At 34.1% G+C, this 21,604-nt stretch overlaps 1 protein-coding gene and 1 pseudogene across 1 annotated transcript; both read left to right on the plus strand.

Moving 5' to 3' along the window:
* Positions 1–5,340: 5,340 nt before the first annotated feature.
* LOC141660801 (uncharacterized) lies at positions 5,341–7,939 on the plus strand. Its single transcript, XM_074467799.1, has 5 exons — positions 5,341–5,991; positions 6,606–6,877; positions 6,987–7,321; positions 7,533–7,663; positions 7,712–7,939. Exons 1-5 carry the CDS (start codon positions 5,341–5,343, stop codon positions 7,937–7,939), a joined length of 1,617 nt encoding a protein of 538 aa, XP_074323900.1.
* A 2,859-nt stretch (positions 7,940–10,798) lies between these two features.
* LOC141660857 (uncharacterized) lies at positions 10,799–11,720 on the plus strand (annotated as a pseudogene).
* Positions 11,721–21,604: the final 9,884 nt, after the last annotated feature.

A 21,604-nucleotide genomic window follows, 5' to 3' on the forward strand; every position in this document is an offset into this window, starting at 1 on the left:
TAGATTTGGATCAATAATTCCCCAGCGAGGTATACGCCAAGGAGATCCGATTTCTTCATACTTATTCCTGGTATGCATGGAAGGATTATCTGTTTTACTGCAGGAGTACGAAAAGCGGTTGTTGTTAAAAGGAATACAGGTTGCAAGAGGGGATCCTAAAATCACCCACATTTTCTTTGCTGATGATACTTACATCTTCTGAAAGCTAAAGAGAATGAAGCAGATCATATCCTGGATGTGTTAAGGGTATTTGAAAACTCCTCAGGGCAGAAAATTAATGCCAGCAAGTTATGCCAGCAAGTCATCTATCTTCTTTAGTCGAAATACAGATCGTGAAATTTGACAAGTAATCTGCAATATGTTACAGTTTAAAGAAGCTTATGCAGGCATGAAGTACCTAGGTCTCCCTAACATGCTAGGCAGAAAGAAATCAGTTGTCTTGAGATACTTGAAAGACTGTCTAAGCGAAAGAATTCAAGAATGGGAGAAAAAAATAATTCAAAAGGAGGTAAAGAAATACTGATTAAAACTGTAGCTTAAGCACTACCTAACCATGCCATGAATATGTTTTTGTTACCTCAACAGTTATGTATACACATGGAGAAAATGCTGAATAAATTCTGATGGAAGGGATCAAAAACTAATAGAGGGATACACTGGCTAAGTTGAGAGAGAATGTGTATGAAAAAATCCCTGGGAGGATTAGGTTTTTGAAAACTACAAGACTTCAATAAAGCGTAACTTGGTAAGCAAGGATGGAAGTTGATTGTCAATACGGATAGCATGGTGAGTAAAGTATATAAAGCACGATATTATCCAAATGGATCCTTTCTGCAAGCAAAACTGGGTAACAATCCGCTACATATGGCGATCAATCATGGAATCTCAAGTCCTTTTAAAACAAGGTGTAGTTCGCAGAGTGGGTAAAGGAACAGAAATTGACATCGTGAAGGATCCTTGGCTTCCTGGACATGAACCTTACATTCAAACAGTCCACGAAGCCTTACAAGGTAAAATAGTACTCACTGATGAGCCTGGCTCATCCAGGTTGGGACATCGACCTTATCCATGATATTTTTGAGGACATACATATTCAGCTGATACTATCAATCCCATTGAACACAGCAGAAGTAGATACTTGGTTCTGGAACAAGGAAAAAATGGGTTAGTACACTGTGAAATCAGCATACGCTTTACTTCAAGAAGACAAAAATGCAAGTCAAGAAGCAGATGATGAATGGTGGAGAAGAATGTGGAACTTAAAAGTACCACTAAGAGTACAACACTTTATTTGGAGGGTAGTTCGAAACGTATTACCAACTAAAGATCAGCTAACTTTGAAAAGAGTCTCGGTGATTGAATTTTTTCCATTATACAATGAAAGCAAAGAGACCGTATATCATTTTTTGGTATCTTGCCCTTTTGCAGGGCTATGCTGGAAGGAACTAAACATAACAGAGCACAATAATGATCTTAACTGCTTCAGTACTTGGATATCTGCAGCCTCTCAACAATATAGCACCCGTAAATACCAGGAAATCATCATGACGTGCTGGATGATACGGAAGAATAGAAACGAGATAGTATGGAACCAGAAGGGATCGGAGTTTTCATAAGTATGCAAGTTGGCAAAACTAACTCTTAACCAATGGATATATGCTCAAGATAGGTCATTTGATCATTCTCTAGGTTTTATGAGCCAAGAGGATGACAAAGAGCATTAGGAACACCCACATGAAGGAAAGGTTAAGATCAATATCGACGCTGCATTATTTGAAAGTTCAAACTCGTACTCTCTGTCCATGGTATCGCGATCATGCAGGGGAATTGATAACTGCTATATCTAGCTACAGACAAGGAAATGTAAGTCCTGAGTTAGCTGAAGCACTGGGCATAAAAGAAGCGTTAAGTTGGATTAAGGAAAACTCCACACAACCAACTGTGGTCGAGACAGACTGTTTGGCCATTGTTCAGGCGATCAGATGCTCTTCTGTTACTCTTTCCTATCTTGGTCGAGTGGTAGAAAAGTGTAAATCATTAGTGTCCGAATTAAAAGCTCGTCAAGTGACGTTGCATTTTGTAAAACGTTCAGCGAACAAATTGGCTCACTTTCTAGCGAGACAAAACAGTTCCATAGTTGATCGTACGTGGAATAGGGGAAATGTCTCCCCGAAATTCTATCGTGTTCTGAAAAGTGATTTGAAGTTTTAATGAAATTTTCAATTTTCTGGCAAAAAAAGTAGGTTGTGTTTGGTTTGAATGGAATGAAATGGATGTAAGTAAAATAAATAAATGGGAGTTGGAGGGAAGATTTTTGGAAAAAATTATTAAATGGACAAAACTGTTATAATAAGAATTGTGAAGAAAATAGGGTTAGTAAGGAATGGAGCATTTCATCTCAAATTTGGGGGTGTTTAATTATAATATAGGTGGTTAAGAATGGAATGGGTGTGAGAATGAAAATTTTAGAAAATTTAATAATTTTAGTGTACTCATGAGAGGAAACTAATTAACAACTTGTTACATTTTCTATGTGGTGCATTTTGAAATACAGGTCTATATTTGTTTTCATTTGAAATTTGACTGATGTTTTATATTTATTTTTACTCTTATCTTGTTTCAATATTTGTCGGGACTTTCTTTAGTCTCCGACTTTTGTGGAAGTTCATCTCCATTAATTTGAAGCATGTCAAACTTCCACATGGATGTAATGAATTGAGTATATCTACTTCTCTATAAGAAGGTATCTACTTGGTGCCTCTCAAATAGCCACCATAGTCACAACGTTGCCCCAGGTATTTAAAGCATCGATTATCCTTTTTAGCAACATATCTTGTCTTATTACTTTTCTTTCAGAGCAACATGATTTCTTATACAGCGACAGCTTCTTTGACAACCCAAAATGTAGTACTAGAAGAGCTCTTGACTGCTCCAACCAAGGTTTTAGTGGACGCGGGAGTACAAAAAGAGACCGTGTTGCAAAACTCTGTAGTACATGCTGCCAGGGTTAGGGATTTTGGTTCTCTAGTTGAAGGGACTGGCAATGATCATCTAAGTTCTTCAATAGGAAATAGTAATCTTGGGTTATGGCAAGGCCATAAAGTTAACTTTGAATTTGTATGTCTACTTAATCTGATTATGAACAAGTACCCTGAAACCTTTGAGTACTTTACCATTAAAAATAAGAAGTTTTGTACAATGACACTGAATATGTTGTGCACATCAGTCAATGGCATCATCAAAATCTCTCTAACTAAAGTTAAAAGCAGGATGATTGCTGAGTACAGGGATATATTTACTGACTTAAAGATATTTGGATTCAATGTAAGTTGGCTCATTAGTCGTCTAAACTATATAGAACAGCTCCGGTTTTTACAGCCCCTACTTCCCGAGCTCCATGCACTTGACTGTCAGAATAATAACACTAGAAGTAAATTACAAGATTCGCAAATTTGTACTACTGATACCAAAACTAAATTGCAAGATCTACAATCTCTTGGTGATGAGAAGGTGCAGGAGATTGAAAAAGCTTTTGGAACTTCAGGTTCAAACCTTGTTGTTAGTTGTATTGGAGATGATATATTCTTGGGTTAATTGTAATGTGCAACCCTTTGGTTTGGTCCATTGTTAGTTTGGTATCTGTAGTTTGCATATTTGCACTTCGCACCCGAGACATATTAGTGCGCTGCATATTACACCCAGTTGACCAACTTCTGTTAAAATTTAACGTTATCTCCTTAACGGCAGGGTTATATTTGTCTTTTTGCAATCGTTTGTAAATGAATAGTCATCCATTATACTCTCCCAGTTTATTTTACTATTATTCCTTAATCTAACAAACAGCCCCTAAATTACCATGGCGATTGAAACCAAAACAAAGTAAAACCCTAAATCTGTAAATTAGCTTTGTTTTTCTCCATTAATTTTAGAGCAACGAGAGGCCAATTAAGATATGTTTTAGATGTTGATCATGTAACTCTTTAAAAATCGACGAAGAAAGCTGGTTGTAGTGATGAAGGTCATGTTCTTGTCGATTATGGTCTTCCCGATGGAAAAGAGGTCTCTGACTATGAAGGTCAATGTTGTTCTCTATGTTGTTCTTGCTTAAACCTTGCATGTGTATGTCTACGTAGTTATACAAGTGATTTAATTAATTTGTTGCATGCGATATATCCCAAACTAAAGTAAAACCTTATTTGTGGTCCCTTCGTGTTTGTCTGTTGTGTGATATTTCTTTTTATAGTTCTTGTTATAATTTATCAGTTGTATGATAATTCTTGTTATGTTTATGTATTGTAAATTATTGGAATGGGTTGTGTTATATTTTGCAGTGTATAGTCCTCACTTCTCAATTAAACTTCGATATGGTGGCAAATTCAACTATGACTTCACCTCATACTGTGGTGGGAAGATAACATATTTTGATATGTGTTCTGTGAAAAAATTAGACTTAACTGAAATGGAAGCTATGTATTGTTTAATTGGATTGAATAGTTTAGACATGGATTTCTGGTACACTTATGATGAGTTGGATGTGTCAGTTGATGGTATAATTCCTCTTGAGACTAATAAAGACCTGGAACATATAATTCAACTAGTGTAGTCTAATTACAATTTGGTAAGGTTGTATGCAACCCCTAATGGTCCATACTCTGAAGATGAAAATATGATGGATTTCTCCTTCACTCAAACGGTTGTTGATGATAAAATTAAAAGGATAGAAGACATCAGAGTTGAAGTAGAGGGAAATTTGAATGAATTACTAGAAGATGCTTTAAATTATATAGAAGAGGAGGTTAAAGATATAGATGCTTCCATCTTTCATGGAGACAGCTCTAATTTGGACTCAAGTGATACTGCTTGTCTCAACCCTAAGAAGAGAGTTAAGAGAGTGCCACCACTAAATCCCCCTTATAGGACAAAAAGAAGAGGAAGATACTCTATGTTGAGGGGTTTGTTTAAGAACACAGAAGATACACCTGTGATAATTGATGAAGATAATAGTGATAAAAATCTATGGAAGAAAAAGGTTGAGAGAGGGAAGAGCTAAAAAATTGTTGATCATGACAGTCCAGTAAAAAAAGGCATAATGACAAGCCGCAAACAGGGGTGGATATGGTGACTGATATTATTCAAAATGAAGAAAAAGGTAAGGAGGAGTTGCATCCAACATATGAAGACTTGTTTGAGTCTATTATTCATGAGAGTCAGAATCCAACAGACAAAGAGCAAGGTCATTTTCAAGATGATGGTGGTAAGGATGAATGTGAAGGTGATAGAGGTAAGGGTGTAACCAATGAAGGTGAGGCTGTTCTCAGTGAAGGTGATGGAAAGTTATAAATGAAGGTGGAGATGAAAATTATGGAAAGTTATAGTAGTGAGGAAAGGATGGCCATTTCATCCTGTGATGAGCAAGACATAAAGTATCTAGAATTTAATAAAGTGACTGACATGGAAGATCCTAAGTTTGAGTTAGGGATGTTGTTTAGTAGTGGGAAGATTTTTAGGGAGGCTGGGAGAAAGCATGAAATTGCACACCAGAGAGGAATTAGACTGAAGAAAAACCTTTTTGGAAAAATAAAGTGGGTATGTGTATATGGGTGCCAATGGAAGTGTTATGGTATTAAACAACAAAGACCTACTAATATCCAGATAAAGACTTTGTACAATAAGCACACATGTAACCCTACTTGGGTTCAGAAGCATGTCAATTCTACTTGGATAGCAAGAGCTTATGAAAATGAAGTGAGGATGAACCCTACTTGGCCAACAGCAGCATTTCATGCTAAGGTGGTGAATGACTTACAATATCACATTTCAGAGACTATGGCTTATAGAGGTTTGATAAAAGCAAAAGAAGCAATCATTGGAAAATATGAAGATGAATTCAAAAAGTTATATCACTATGTTAATGAGGTGAAGAAGATTATGCCAACTTCCACTATCAAGTTGATGAGAGAAGCAGCAGAGATGGGTGTTGATGGCAGAAGAGTTTTATAACTGTATATGTGTTTGGGGCCTTTAAAAGAAGGTTTTCTTCATGAGTGTAGACCTTTGATTAGTCTAGATGGGTGTCACCTAACTGGTCCCTTTGGAGACATATTACTTATAGCAGTAGGTATAGATCCAAATGAAGGGATGTATCCCATTGCCTGGGCATAATTTGAAGCAGAGAATACATTAAGCTGGAATTGGTTCTTGAGGCTGTTGAAGGCAGATTTGATGATAGAAAATACTGGAACTTACACTTTCATCTCAGATAGGCGAAAGGTTTAACTTACTTTGTTTATGTATGTCTTATTTTTTTTTATGTGTTCACTTATTTACACAATAATCTGTTAAACTATAGGGTCTTGTAAATGCTCTTGAAAGGCATTTCCAGAATCTGAGCATAGATTCTGTGTAATGCACTTATACAACAACATGAAGAGTTTATGCAAGGGACTTGGCATTTCAAAGACAATGTGGTTAGCAGCAAGGTCAACCACATATTACTTTTTCAACATGAACATGGAATCCATCAAAAAGGTTATTTACTACCTCTCTATTTAGATTGTTATCCCAGTTACACTTAGATTTTTTTTAAATTTTTTACCTAATAATAGCAAATGAGCAAGACCTGTTTTGATTGGTTAGAAGCCAAGCCTAGGTCCCAATGGTCTAGGTCTGGTTTTAGAGATGTTTGCAAATCAGATGTCTTTGTCAACAACAATTGTGAGATTTTCAAAAATCCAGTCAAGAAATACATAGATAATGGGATTGTTACAATGTTCAAGAATATCCACAAGACATGTATGCAGAGGATAGAACAAAGGAAAGCATTCATGGAGAAGAAGAATACCAAGTTCTGTACCAAGGCCTTAAAAAAGATAAATTTGTAAGTGTCACCTCATTTAATTTGAAAGTCAGTTTCTTGACAATTTTCTTTGCTAAATGCTATTATTTTTCCATAACAATGTTGTATAACATATAATATTCTCACTTAGGACAATTAAACTGGCTGCTAAAGCAAGTCCAGTTTGGAATGGTGGAGATAAGTATCATGTTACCATGTCAGCAGGAGGGCATGAGGTAGTGGTTGATTTGAAGGAGAGAAGTTGTGCTTGTAGGAAATGGCAATTGACTGGAATACCTTGCTTCCATGATGTGGCATGCATACATTTTCAAGAATTGAACCCTAAGGACTTCATTCATCTATGCTATAGCAAGGAGACATACATGCATGTTTATAGCCACATTTTGGAGCCAATTAGTGGAGAGACTTATTGGGAAGTAACTGAAGCTGAGGAACCATTGTCTCCATTGAAGAGAACAGCACCTGGTAGGCCAAAAAACGGCTATGGAGAAAAAATGATGCTCCTCCAACTAGAGAAAATAATCCAAATATGCTTAAAGATAAGGATCAAGTCTAAGATGCTCACACTGTGACCAGTGGGAGCACAATGTGAGAAGTTGTCCAAGAAAGGTGTGATTTCAAAATTTAACATTTATCATTCATAAGGTGTTCATATTTGAAATGTTTGCAATAATAGATTGTTTGATATTTGCTTTGCAGAAAGCTGAAGAAGAGCATGGTGAAGAAGCACTAAAGTGGCAACCTACAATTCTAAGGTGTTCATATTGCAAACAGGAAGGCCACAACTTAAGGTCTTGCACCTCTAGGGTGAGTGAACTCTATATTTTTTGTAAATTTTTGTCAATGTATGTGTAGAAAGTTGACCTTAAAACCAAGACCAAAGAAAATAATACAGAAGATCGAAGAGTGTTCAAGGAGAAATTGTCAAATCTTCAGAAAGCTCAAACAAACATGTGTGCTAAAGCATCTGTACCAAGGAGGGCTTATAACAATACCAAGAATACCAACTCTCATGGAGGAATTGTGAGACCCTTCAAACCACAGCACGGGCAGGACCATCAGGAGTGGAATGTGTGGACATAGATGGTGATCAATTCACAACACTAAAATAGCTTCAATCTGCACTAATGAAGAAGAAAAGTATGTTGGGAAAAAGGAAGAACAAAGCTACTTAAGTGACTTGCTGCTAGACATTTACAACATGATATCCGTGTGTGCCAAACTATTTTTATAAATTTTTGGTGACTTCTTCTGGTAACATTGATATAATGTTGTGTTGTTGTATTTTGTGGTAAACTTCTTCTGGTAATGATGCTTATGTGTAAGTGAACTAAGTTATGATAATTTGGAACTAAGTTTATGACAATTTGGAACTTATTTTGTGTGTTATGTTTTGGTTTGCTCAAGTTAAAGTACAACTTTCAAATAACAACATCAAATGCTTAAACATCCAACTACAATCTAGCAACCCTATTTTATTACAATCTAGAAAATACAGATACAGTTAATGCAACAACATCCAACTACAGTAAATTAAACTAAACTAAATACAACAACCACCAACTATACTAAATGCAACAACTAAAGAAAACAAGTGATAACAAATGAATTATTACACCTCTTCTACAACTTCCGTCTTGTAAATCCAGTAAAGTAAGATTGTCATCCATGTCACAACCAACAAAGTTAGTGTTACGTTGCTACTTGATTTTTCATCTTGAATCATTCTTTGCCCTTCAAATTCATTCAAACAAGCCACATTCCTCCTAACTTCAGCTTCACTTTGAAGGCTTTCAAGATAGTTAATCCTACATAAAAGCCCAGGAATGATGATTCTTGAACGCTCACACAACGGTGCATCCAACCACCGGAAATGACGACAATGGTCGCACGATATAAAACGTCGACCGACATTTAAGTTCGTCCAACCAGTTTTGACAATAAGCCATGCTCCACATATGCACCTTTCACTCATTTTCATTTAACAAATTGGTTCTATGGGCATATACATATAACGTACAACTTAACTTATATAAGAAGGGAGAAGGAGGATATGACCGTCGGGCACTTTACAAATTTTAAGGACAATTTAACCCTTCCCTACATACAAACTAACGGCACAATCTAACGGAACACTGATGGAAGGGTACAATATGCAACGCACTGATATGTCCCAGGTGCGAAGTGCAAATATGCAAACTATAGGTACCAAACTGACAATGGACCAAACCAAAGGGTTGCACATTACAATTAATCATATATTCTTTAGTCCATAAATTTCTCAGAATTATGTATATTTGGATGCCTTAGTATGATGTCTTGGAAGCCTTAATATCTTGTCTATCCCTGGTCCTCAAATCTTTTGTACTTAGGTGCCATACATACTGACTTTGTATTGGACTGCTGGTGGTGTTGCTCTCCTATTACTCCATTCACCCCTCCTATTTGTTTCATTTGGGCTAGGCACGGAGGTTAAAAAAAATGATGAAGTAGTGCATGAAAGTTAAAAAAGTGAGTAAAGTAGTGGTATCGATAAATATTATATGTATGAAGTGGGTATAGTGGAGAAAAGTAGTGGATGTAATTAATTTTTATATTATAAAAACTTTACTATTTTTGAAAATTTTTGAAATGTAAATAATTGGAAGAGACATCCCAATAATGAAAGGAAAGTGTATGCAAATGGGAGGGACGGAGGGAGTATTTATGATGAAAGTGTTTGGTTTTGTTGTAGAGTATCTTGTATGATGTTTTGCTTCACAGAAAAAAAATCAGCATAGTACTCCCTTTCTCCCATTTTTCTTGTCCACTTTATGCCGAATATTCTAATTGTTACCACAGGGATGAAGAAAATCATGTCTGTCTATCCGAGTACCACAGTTGCCACCGCCATCACAGGCATTTACAAGATATATTTTTTTGGAATGGTAGTTAATTCGTTAAAAAGGAAATGCACCCACTACCATTCGTTAAAAAGGAAATACACCTAGGGGGTTAACATAATCATTTGTTTTGCCATAAATCATTTAACATATTGTTATTTGCACATTTTTACATTCAATGTCTTATCGTTTTTGAGCTGCTATCTACATCTGGGCTATGATCATGATGGCATACGGAGACCCGCTGAGTAAATTCTCATTAAAACTATTGTTGCTATGTGAAAATATTTTATTGAAAAAATTGTTGTTACAACAATAATAAGAATTTGTTTTGTCTGTGTTATATGAAGGTATTCGAAAAAATATTATTGCAAAAACTATTTATTTTATTAATGATTTTTTTTATAACATTTTTAATAATCTTGATATTAAAAAAATGTTTAGTGTCTAAGAAAAATTCCCCCATCTTAAATTTTTAGGAAAATATCAGAGAATTTAAGGAAAGAGCTTTGGACAATCCGTCAGAAATTAGGCATTAGCTACCGAGTCAATTAAATTCACAACATTGTGTGATCGCACCAAATCTGGCTGATATTAGATCTCAAATAAACAAACCAGTGATATCCGCACGTGATGATCTTCTGTACTAAATAATACTCCTTCCGTCCCTCCCAATTGTTATCATTTCTAAGAGAATGTCCGACATGCATTTTAAGATGAATAGAAAGTATAGTTCTATAAATTTTTTTAAAAAATTTCTTTTTCAGAATAAAAATTAATACATTCTATTTTTATTCAGAAAAAAAAATTAAAAAAGTTATAGAACTATACTTTATATTCATCTTAAAATGCGTGCAAGACACTCTCCCAGAAACGATAACAATTGGGTGGGACTGAGGGAGTAATTAAGTTGATCACAAACCAGTTTTATCTGCATTTGATGTTATATATATAATATGTTGATCCTAGTGTCTGGTTATTGTAATAGTACTAGTATTTTATTTACATGTACAAGTGACTCTAATCGATCCAGTAAATCGCAAGTCAAGCATCCAAAACTATGGAACTCTGTAACAATTTAGAGGGCAAGGTGGTGATGGTAACAGGTGCATCATCGCTATATTTAAGTGAAGAAGAATGGAACAATGTGGGACCAACTTAACAGGATCATGGTTGGTTGGTGTCCAAGTACATTGGATTATGCATGGTGGAAGCAAGTTTAAGAAGGATGCATTATTAACATTTCTTCTATAGCTGGTACATAAAGAACCGTAGCGCCCGGAGCAAGTGCTAAAACCGTAGCGCTCGAAGCAAGTGCTTATGGTGCCTCTAAAATAGGATTAAATAAGTTGACTAAGGTATCTTGAAGATTTTAAATCAACTGACTCGAATTTATTAAGGTATATTAAAAAAGGATTTTCATCGAAAAGAAAAGAGCATTGCATCAGATCAGTATATGCTAGTTGATGTGAAATAAATAGGAATTTTGGGCTTAGATAGTTCATATGTGTAGCTACAGAAAGTTGCATTTTAAAGATATGTTGGTCTTGCTCTTGCATAACATACTATGTTTAAACAATGGAACAGGTTTTGATAGGGTTTCTAGACATTTTAAAAGACACAATTGCATATTCATTATGATTAATAATTGTTATTTTCGAATCATTATTATATTTCTAACATTTTGTTTGGTACATAAATAGTGTATGGCAGTAGAATTGGGGAAGCTTAAAATAAGAGTAAACTCGATATCCCCTGATATTTTTCTATATGAGATAATTGAGAGTCTGATGAAATAAGATTGGCTGACGAATGTGGCTGCAAGAACAGTTCCACTATAGGCTTTTCTTATAACTGATCCAGCACTAACATCGCTTGTTCGCTACTTGATTCATGACTCTTCAAAGTATGTCGCAGGCAACAGTTTTATAGTTGATGCTGGAACTACTATCCCTGCTCTTCCAATATTCTCTTCCCTGTAAACTATCTTTAATTCTAAGGATTTTGAATACATGATCATGTAATCAGAGTTCTGAAATTCATACATCCTATATAATGGCCATGTGTTTAAATTTTATAATAGACATATTCAAGGTACAATAGATTCTAAGATTCGGTAAATATGCGAAGTAGGGACTTACTCAACCAAGAATTATGTTCAAAATAAACAATTAAAATCTTTTGTGTTCAATTTTTGTTTTAAACTTCAAGATTCTCATACGAACGTGATTAGTAATCAAAATAGTCCGAGAAATAGGACCCAGAGACCAATACAAAAATTATCCTAGATAGGCTTTTATTTATTTACTAGGTAATAAAACTTCGCTTCACGTGGTTGTTAAAAATATGTGACAATACAATTTTTGATAAAGATATTTAATTTTCGACTTTGCTAAACTTTATATACATTAATTAATGTGGCATACATGAATGCATTAGCTAGGAGTATTGTGATTTCATTATATAAGATATTTGTAGTAGTAAAATTTTATTTGTTAAATATTTTACAAATTCTCTTTTTATATTAAATTTTTGATTGAACAGGTACTACCAGCTGCTGGACTACTATATATTCTTTTTTTAACAGGTACTATAAATTCAAAGTACCCACATAACATTAATATGTGCGTAATTTAGTTTTAAGTCATAAGTATAACAGTTGAAGCAACCGTATTTATATTCCAATCCTTAAAAAATAAGAATAAATTTTAGGCTGGAAAATTAATTTTTTAATATCTTAAAAGAAGACATCATGGCCTCCAATTCCACAAATATTAAAATAAAGACTTCGGAGATTCAAAATATGCAATTTAAAAATAAATTAAGGAGCAACATGAGTAGATCATTTCTAGAATCTCAGACTTATTTCTATAAACTAACACTTCAAGTAAGTATTTAAAATTTAGGGTGGAAAATAACATAGCACAATACACTGGTAACCATAAAAAAAGAACAAAGACGTCTCCATTTGCTTTGTAAAAACTTTTTTGGATAAGTACACAATATATATTTAGTCTATCTCATATCCACCAACACAAAGTAAATAGAAAAATAATACAAAATTTATTAAAAATATGCTTTCTTAGATATTCCCCAGCAATACCACCCATAATTGTGGACTCTTTCTTCCCCTTCTTTATTGATCTGCTACAATCTAACTAAGAGACCAATGATGGAAGTAGATGTAAATTCAGGTAAACAGTTGGAAAACAAGCAGGAAACATGAATCAAATCACTTACATAAGGTATTTAAAGACCCTAAACACGGATAAGTTTGCAAATTCAAATAGATATTCATGTTTTGTACATGTCTTCCAAGAGTTCATGATGTACGGTATCATCTCCAAGTAGCTAATTTTACTTTCTAATAGAGTATGCATATATCTTACACTACTTGTGAGCAAACTTATTTAGTCGGCACAATTTTATTTAATTGTTACATCTTGTTCATCAATTTTTGGAAATTTATGATCAATGTATCAGGTCGGAGTGTATCACAATATATTTTTTGCTTATTACTGTACTCATATTATGTAACATAAAACCAAAAGCACATAATCTCTTGCATGTTACTAAGTCTTAAGAAAATACAAGAATAATTTTACGAACTACCTTATATAAGTCATAGAAGAAAAACAAACATTATCTTCAATAATCTTACAATATTTAGACTAAAAGAGTAATATACACAAAAACTTTGCAAATCACCAATTGTTGTTACCCCAAAATCCACTTCAAAATTAAGAAAAGGAAAAAATATGGTATGATAGAATTCAGACTCACTCACAAAAATACTCTTAACTCTTTATCTTTTACCTGAAACAATTGTGACATCAGGTTGAAATCATTGCGGATATTCCGCTGAAATGTTGAAGGATTTATTGTGGACCCATCCTGATTAAAGCTCAAGTCATTGACTAATGGACTGAAATATTAAAAAAGTGAAACCCAAAGGGATTTTAAGAAATGAATGTACATTCCTAGCTGAAAGTTAAGAAAGAAAATATATTTTATAAGAAGTAAGTTGTCGGTTCATGCTTACTCATACCGCACACAGAACTAAAGGGGGGAAAATAAAAAAATACATAGTATGCAAAGTACAGCTCCGTATTCTACAACAAAAGGAATACAGAGACATCATTTTCTTATTTAATTTCTGAACTTAAACAAAATCATTACAAAAAAAGGAAGAACAACTCTATTATCGGCAATAATCAAAATAAAACCAAACAAAATTCACGAATTGAAAGTATACACGAAGATCAGCAGTTCAGTTTTATGCAAATCCATGAAATTTAGTTTCTCTAGAGGCTGGAACTAAATCCTACTATCAAAAGAAAGAAATATCTTTACAAAGGAAAATCTTATTTTGTATGTTAATTTTTTCTTTCAGAAAACAACACAATGATGTTTATAGTTAGAAGCAGACTTGTAGGCTCTACGTAACCGTGACCAAGTAAGAAAAATGGCATTTGACTAGAACATTTATGGGTTGCACAACCATAAACTTAAATGTCATATTAAGCACCTAGTAGCTAATAAACTTAAGTGATTAAACTCATGGACAAGAGCATTTACAATTCCATCACCATAAGGACTTGCAATTGAATTACCTAAACCAACACTTTGGCTTGGGAACCAGCACAGCCGCTTTGTAAGAACAACTTGCAGAAATATACATATTAACTCGAGAGTTACTAATGTTGCCTTATATATAAGAAACTCTTTTTTTCCTATTTTGCACATCAAAACAAAATATGAGAATATAATTTAATATAGAATCATGCTCAACAGTCTATGTAGAGATGAAATCTTACATTTAAAAGGTGGTCTGTTGTCTTCACGTGTAAACATGATAGTACCTTCAACAACAATCATCTTCCTAAGGAACTGTACGTCATATTTCTTCTTGAACCCCTAATGCCGAAACTGCAACCACACACCAAGTACGAGAAATAGAATTAATGACATAGTTCTGTATTTTAGCTTCAAGTAATATTTCACGAACTGGATTACTTGATACCAAAAAAAATAACACATAAAATTATAAACACATTTACAGTATGCACAAAAATATAAATATATACTAATTCAGGTATGGTATGAGGTTAGTAATTTAAAAAGTGCCCGATTATGAAATCTCTAGAAGCGACAATTTTGTACTTTCATTCTGATTTGTGTCCCAAACTAAAGCCTGAAAATAGTTTAGCATTACATACGGGAACTTTTTTTAAGAGTAATATAATTGAAACACAAAAAAATACCTTTCATTGTGGACTTTTATCAAACATCTGAATTGCACATGAGACCTTGTATATCTAAATCAGAGTGAACTAAAATAAATACAAAAAAATATTAAGTTACCAACAACCCAAAAATGATGGCAACTGGACAACCGTTGACGCCAAAAATGATGGTAACCGGATATAATATTTGGAAAAGGAGTTTTGGAGGAGGTAGAAGATGATTTGGAGTGAGTAATTCAGTAATTAGACTGATAAAATAATGTGAGTATAAATAATTGTATATGTATACGATGGGTCAGACTTGAGGACAAAGAGGCTAAATTGAATATATTTGATGGCTGTTGATATTTCCAGTAACACACATACAACCATATCGATATAGAAGATGAATGTGGGCAGTAGGCCAAAAAAATAGTGACTCAGTGAGGCGTTAGAAAAGAGGAAAAAATAGAATGAACATTTTTACCAACGCCATGTGGGACTCCCGGGATCCTCCTTTATATAAATATATAGATTGTTAATACGTTACGGTTCAAATTAAATTAAGGTAAAAAACAACTAGTATACATGGACAAAATTGACTAAATGCTTATGTGGTCTAACAAACTAATTAATAAACTCAGACTTCTATTTCTTCTATTATTCTATACTAGCTATTAGAGCAAGTCCAAGAGTGTCCAAAAATATTCCTTAAAAAAATTATAAAATATGATATCATAGTAATTTAGGATCGTATTCTCATGTATGCACTCCAACAATAATGACTTATAGTTGTTGCTTATCATATAAAAAGTATTATATTTGAATTATATTGGGAGGAAATGGAGAAGATGAGAGAGAAGATATGTGTAAAAAGAGGGAATAAAATTTTTTATTGGAAAAATTGAAATAAAGCATGTCTACTAAAGCCTTAAAAATGAGGCATGTTATGGATGTCCTAGTATTTTAAGGCACCATTAGGAAATTGTTGGAGCACTTATATTGGACTTGCTCTTATATCCTACTATTTCTACAACCCGATGCACAGGTCCTCACTAATATTTTATAAATTTTACATTTTATATTATTTAAAGTTTTAATAAAATTTTATTTTAGTTAAAATTAAATACTAAATGAATGATGAGACTAATGAGGCATGTTATGGATGTCCTAGTATTTTAAGGCACCATTAGGAAATTGTTGGAGCACTTATATTGGACTTGCTCTTATATCCTACTATTTCTACAACCCGATGCACATGTCCTCACTAATATTTTATAAATTTTACATTTTATATTATTTAAAGTTTTAATAAAATTTTATTTTAGTTAAAATTAAATACTAAATGAATGATGAGACTTGAATCTTTAACCTTATTAGCATTTCATAAAAAAATAAATTTTATAGTTTAATGTATGGCGGAATTTGAACATGAGAACTTGAGTTTTGTATAAAAAATAATATAAAAATTTGTTGGCGGAATTCAAACCTGCGAACTCGAGTAGTGTAAATTTTTTTAGTATTTGGATCTAACAGTCCTGATAATTTGATTAAGAAAATTTGACGGTTATGGCATGGGGATAACTAAACCAACCAAAGAAAAAAATACCAATTATACCTCATTCTGGTTATTATAGTGTTGTGAAATAAAACTAGGGTTCGTTAGTATTTAATGCTAGAGTTTCGAGCTTTAATGGTTGTTCTCGTGGGGGGAACTAGCTGTCCTCGTAAGATGCCTACTTATCTCTGTATTGTAGAGAATCAAGTCAAAAACGTATTTCTTAATTGTGCCCTCGGGGCTATTATAACACCCTCCAAATCCGGGGTATAGATTTGGGGCATTATTAATATTAACTACTCATTAAACCTGCACAAGCGGAATATAAATAAAATAATTACCCCGAACTACTACTACTCAGGATCTTTTCAAGGTTAAGGATTGAAAACAAGAACGATAAACCAACTTTATTACAAACCATTTTAAACAATCTATCTCAAGAACTCTCTTTGTTGCAAAACATTATTCTAATCACATTTTAAACTAAATAACTTTTATTCAAACTATAACTATTACTTATCCTGCTACACCTGATCTGGAAACTCAAAGCTCTCTTCTGGGATAGGGACAACCACCCTTGGTACAAGAGGGTCCCGCTGCTTGACTCGCTTCTTGACTACTCGGGTTCTGATAGGTTTCATTCTCTACTTTAAATGAAAAACAATGTGAATAACAATAAAAGGGGGTGAGCTAAAATTGCTCAACAAGCCTGCAACAATATATATAGTGTAAAGAGAGAACAATAAATGAACCGATAATCTGTTGGTTTGAACAACCATCTATTTCTGTAAAGAATAATAATTTGCCAACACTGGCGAGTGCCAAATGAACAAGACTGGAAACAAGAACCAACATATGCACTATAACCTGCTGATCAGTCAGGATACAGTGCGGATCTATACCCAACTGCATAGACCCAACCAACATAAGGAGTACTCAGGCAACTATGGCCTATTAATTAAAGGTCTGGGTAAAACCTAGCCCGTATCGTAACCATCCAGTCCAAGGTTTAGCATCCGGAACAATCGGAATGCTTTTGATGTATCCCAACATCAGGATATATCCGAGTATATATAACAAGGGTAAAAGTATAGGAATATGAATAAAGGATTCAATAAATTGGGAGAAATCAGGAATCGAAATGAAATAGAAACAAGATTCAATAATTGTGTAACAGTGTATATGAACAAGAATTATCAAAGGTAACTGATATGGAAAAATGGGATATAATTCACTATTCTGAATTTAGAATAGGGGAAAACTTGCCTTGTGCGTACTTAACCTGGTTCAACTCACCGCCTTCGGTCTCCTGTTTGATCTGCCTTGCTGTTATTGAATTAATCATAGAAAGATAGTCGTTTAGATAACTTACTACATACGCGTATCTCGAATTGATACTACGCAACCCTATCAATCTACCCATGCGTTTCTATCTGACTCGCATATATACTGTTAGGTCACACACACTGTAGAAGGGGGTTGAATACAGTGTATAGCACAATCAAATCGAATTCAAAGAACACAAGTAACAGGAAAAAAACTTTATTAAACTCTGTTATAATGTAGAACTGTCCTCTCTCAGTGATGAACAAATATCACGAGAGCTGCTAGGGTTACAATAAATAATATTCTCGATAATGATAACACTTATAGTGTAAACCCTATGTCTGTGTTTATATACTACACAGTTACAAGATAATTGCTAATTGATATGAAATATAATTCTGCTTCTAAAATATATCAATCAGTTATCTTTTCTTCTAAGTATTCCATTCTTCACAGAATTCCTTCTTCATGCATATCTCTTCTTACGCTTGTCTTGATCTTCTTTCCTTTCAACCAGCCGCATTCCTTATCTGAAAGTTTCCTTTAAGTCCTGATATTATCTCCTGATAAATATTTCCTGAACCTTAAGTACTGATAACCTAAGTTCTGACTTCAGTATAAGTGCTGATTTCAGTTAAGTATTGATTTGTCCTGTTTAAGTAAGATCTGAAAACTAAACACAAATCATATTAGACATGACATTATCAAATATATCTAACAATCTCCCCAACTTGTAAATTAGCATAATATACAAGTTTAACAGATATTTGATGATGTCAAAAACATTAAGTACAAATGCATGAGAATTTGACTAGATAACTACAACTTACAGTCCTTAAAGCTTTACCAACTTTAACTTCTGATAACAACTTCATTCTGTATACACATCAGAATTTGAGCAGTTGTAGATCTTGACTTGGTTTCACTTTCTGATCTCTTCGATGTCAGGAGTTGTTCTGAGATAGTTCTTTAACAAACATCTCTCAGCATATCTGAGTTCATCAATCATCCTCATTTTAACATCTTTGAGTTCTGCAGTATCTTCACCAGTTTGGAAGATAGCATATCTGAGATCATTAATTTTTGCTTTTCTCAACTCCTGATCTAGTCTTATGACATAGGCTTTGTCAGACTCTAGATTGAATTCAAGTCCCTTAATACCAAGATATGTTCTGATCTTTGCAGTATTAGGCTTCATATCAACAATATCACCCTTGTGATCTCTGTACTTGGGACAGTATGTGCTGTCAGACTTTACAGAATAAAGCCTTTTCTGTCTCTGAATTTGAGTCTTCAAATAATTTGCAGCACTTTCTGTTATTCTGTCATTCACTTGAAGTAAGAATAAAACATGTTCTAGTTCCTCAAAATACTTCAGTGGTATACATTTACAATGACTTATATAGCGTGAGTATACACACTTAAGACCTTTGGACAGGCTAACTGAATAGTGTTTGACACTAAACGGTCCTAATCGGGTCTAAAAAGCGAGCGTTTATCACCCCTTAACCTTTGTCAAGGATAATTATAGGGTGAAAGCTGCTGACAAGCCCTAACCGGGGCTAATCATCCTTAAACAGGGCTAACTTCCATGTATAAGCTGTCAATTAGGCTAAAAATAACCTAAATTTAAGCTATAATGCGCTAATTGACCTTAATCGAGTCTAATATGCCCTAATTAGGGCTAATTTATCTTAATTAAGATTAATTAGTATGCACGAGACACTAAATATCCCTAATTCACACTAATCATGTACGTGAATAAGTTAAACAGTCCGAATCGGGGCTAATTACATCACACGAACCACTAATTAACCTTGATTTAGGTTAATTACATTTAATATACACTAATCGACCCTAATCAGGGCTAAATCTCCGTAATTGGCGCTAATCGGGTGTTATAGATAAAAATCTGTGGTGTATTAACTGCTGTATTTATTACCAAGGTTTGGGAGCTCAAGGGCTTTAATGGATGCTCTCGTGTTTTGTAGCTTAACTCTGCATTTACGAGATGCCTACCTATCTCCGTGAATTAGAGAATCAAGCCAAAAGACGTAGTTCTGAGAGGAGGGGTGAGACCCCTTATATAGATGTTGGGAGTCTTTGAATTGGACTAGGGTTAGGAGACTTGTTGAACAAGTCTAAGACTTTGGATAGACTTTGAAGTCCTAGAATCAAGGAATCAGACTACTTGTGGGTGTAGGTGCCCTCAAGGCTATCTTTTATACAATTATATCACCGATTGGACTCATTTAATGAGTTGTTAATCCTCCATATTTATTAATTAGGAAATTAATAAATAATTAGGGCTTCGAGCCTCGTTAATTGGGCTTCATTATTAGACAATATCAGGTCTAATCAATTCAACATTAATTATATTTCTTGGCTAATTTTAGGCCCATATCATCAGGGCTAAGTTTAAAATCTTGAAATTTTTTAAAAAAAATATTTTTTTCCAATTTTTTTAAAAATTTCAAAAATTTTCGCAAGAGGGTCACCAGAACACTTACAAGACCCCCCTGGACCATCCTCCCAGGAGGTCCTGGTCGGCCCAAGCTCCCTATGTAGCCTGCTCAGCTCTTCCTGCTCGGCTGGAGCTGAGCCTCCTGCTCACCGGGAGGTGAATGTCCTAATTTTTTTTGTAGGAGCTTCTACTCGGCCTTATGCCCTTAATATGGCCTACTAGGCTTTTTCTGCTCTTGGTCGGCCATGGAGCCACCCCCATGGTGGTCCTGGAGCCTCTTTTAGCTTCTTTGTTCTTATTTTCGTGAACATTCTGTACTCATTCCAGTGAACATTCTGTATTCGTTCTAGTGAATGTTTTGTACTTCACGAAACTTGTTTCCGTGGACGTTCTATTCTTCACGGAACTTGTTCTCGTGGATGGTCTAGCCCTCGCGAAACTTGTTCTCGTGGACGTTCTAGTCTTCAAATAACTTATTCTCGTTGGGCTCCTAATTTTGCAAGAATTTTCAAAAAAACCTAGGTGGAACACCGAAAAACCTTTAAGAGGACCTGGACCAACCTTACAGGAGGTCCTGGCCGGCCTTAAGCCCTTCATGTGGTCTAGTCGGCCCATCTTGTTCTTGGTCGGCCATGGAGCCATCTCCATGATGGTACTAGTCGGTCGTAAGGTGAACGTCCTCTGAACATTTTATAATCGTCCCTACGAAACGTTCTAATATTATTATGGTAAACACTCTACTCTTTTTTAGTGGATGTTCTACTCTTTTTTGGTGGACGTTCTACTCTTTTTTAGTGAACATTTTGCTCTCGCTCTCGTGAATGTTATGTACTTGTTCTTGTGAACGTTCTACTCTTCATGAAACTTGTTTTCCTCCGTGAGGTTCTAGTCGGTTATTATACCAAACCAAACAAAGAAAAAATATCAAATTATACCTCATTCCGGTTATTATAGTTTAGTATAGATTAATTAATGTAAGGGAGTTAAAATATTTTGGTCTTTAGGGGCAAATTTGTAATTTCAAAATTATTATTATTGATTTTAAGTTTTAAATAGATTAAACAAAATTTAAAAATATTATTAAATTCTATATTTTATATCAAATATTGTGCGTAAGATTTGAAAATATAGTATAATAAAGTCAAAATGAAAATATGTATGAAATATACATTATTTAATTTTAAGATTAGAAAAAATATGAAATTTTATGTAAAATTAAATGTTAAAAATGGAAGTAAAATAATGAAAGTAATCAAGGTTAAGAACCATAATAGAGTTACATATAAAATATAA

This window comes from Apium graveolens, chromosome 1 (assembly GCF_009905375.1).
Source record: "Apium graveolens cultivar Ventura chromosome 1, ASM990537v1, whole genome shotgun sequence".
Lineage (NCBI taxonomy): Eukaryota > Viridiplantae > Streptophyta > Magnoliopsida > Apiales > Apiaceae > Apium > Apium graveolens.

Bases quoted from the DNA above. Each gene is read 5' to 3' on its own strand.
- LOC141660801 (XM_074467799.1), top strand. From the start codon at position 5,341: ATGAAGGTGGAGATGAAAATTATGGAAAGTTATAGTAGTGAGGAAAGG. The intron at 6,878-6,986 runs GTAAGTGTCACC...ATTCTCACTTAG, and splicing joins GCCTTAAAAAAGATAAATTT to GACAATTAAACTGGCTGCTA. The intron at 7,322-7,532 runs GTAGGCCAAAAA...TTGCAATAATAG, and splicing joins ATTGAAGAGAACAGCACCTG to ATTGTTTGATATTTGCTTTG.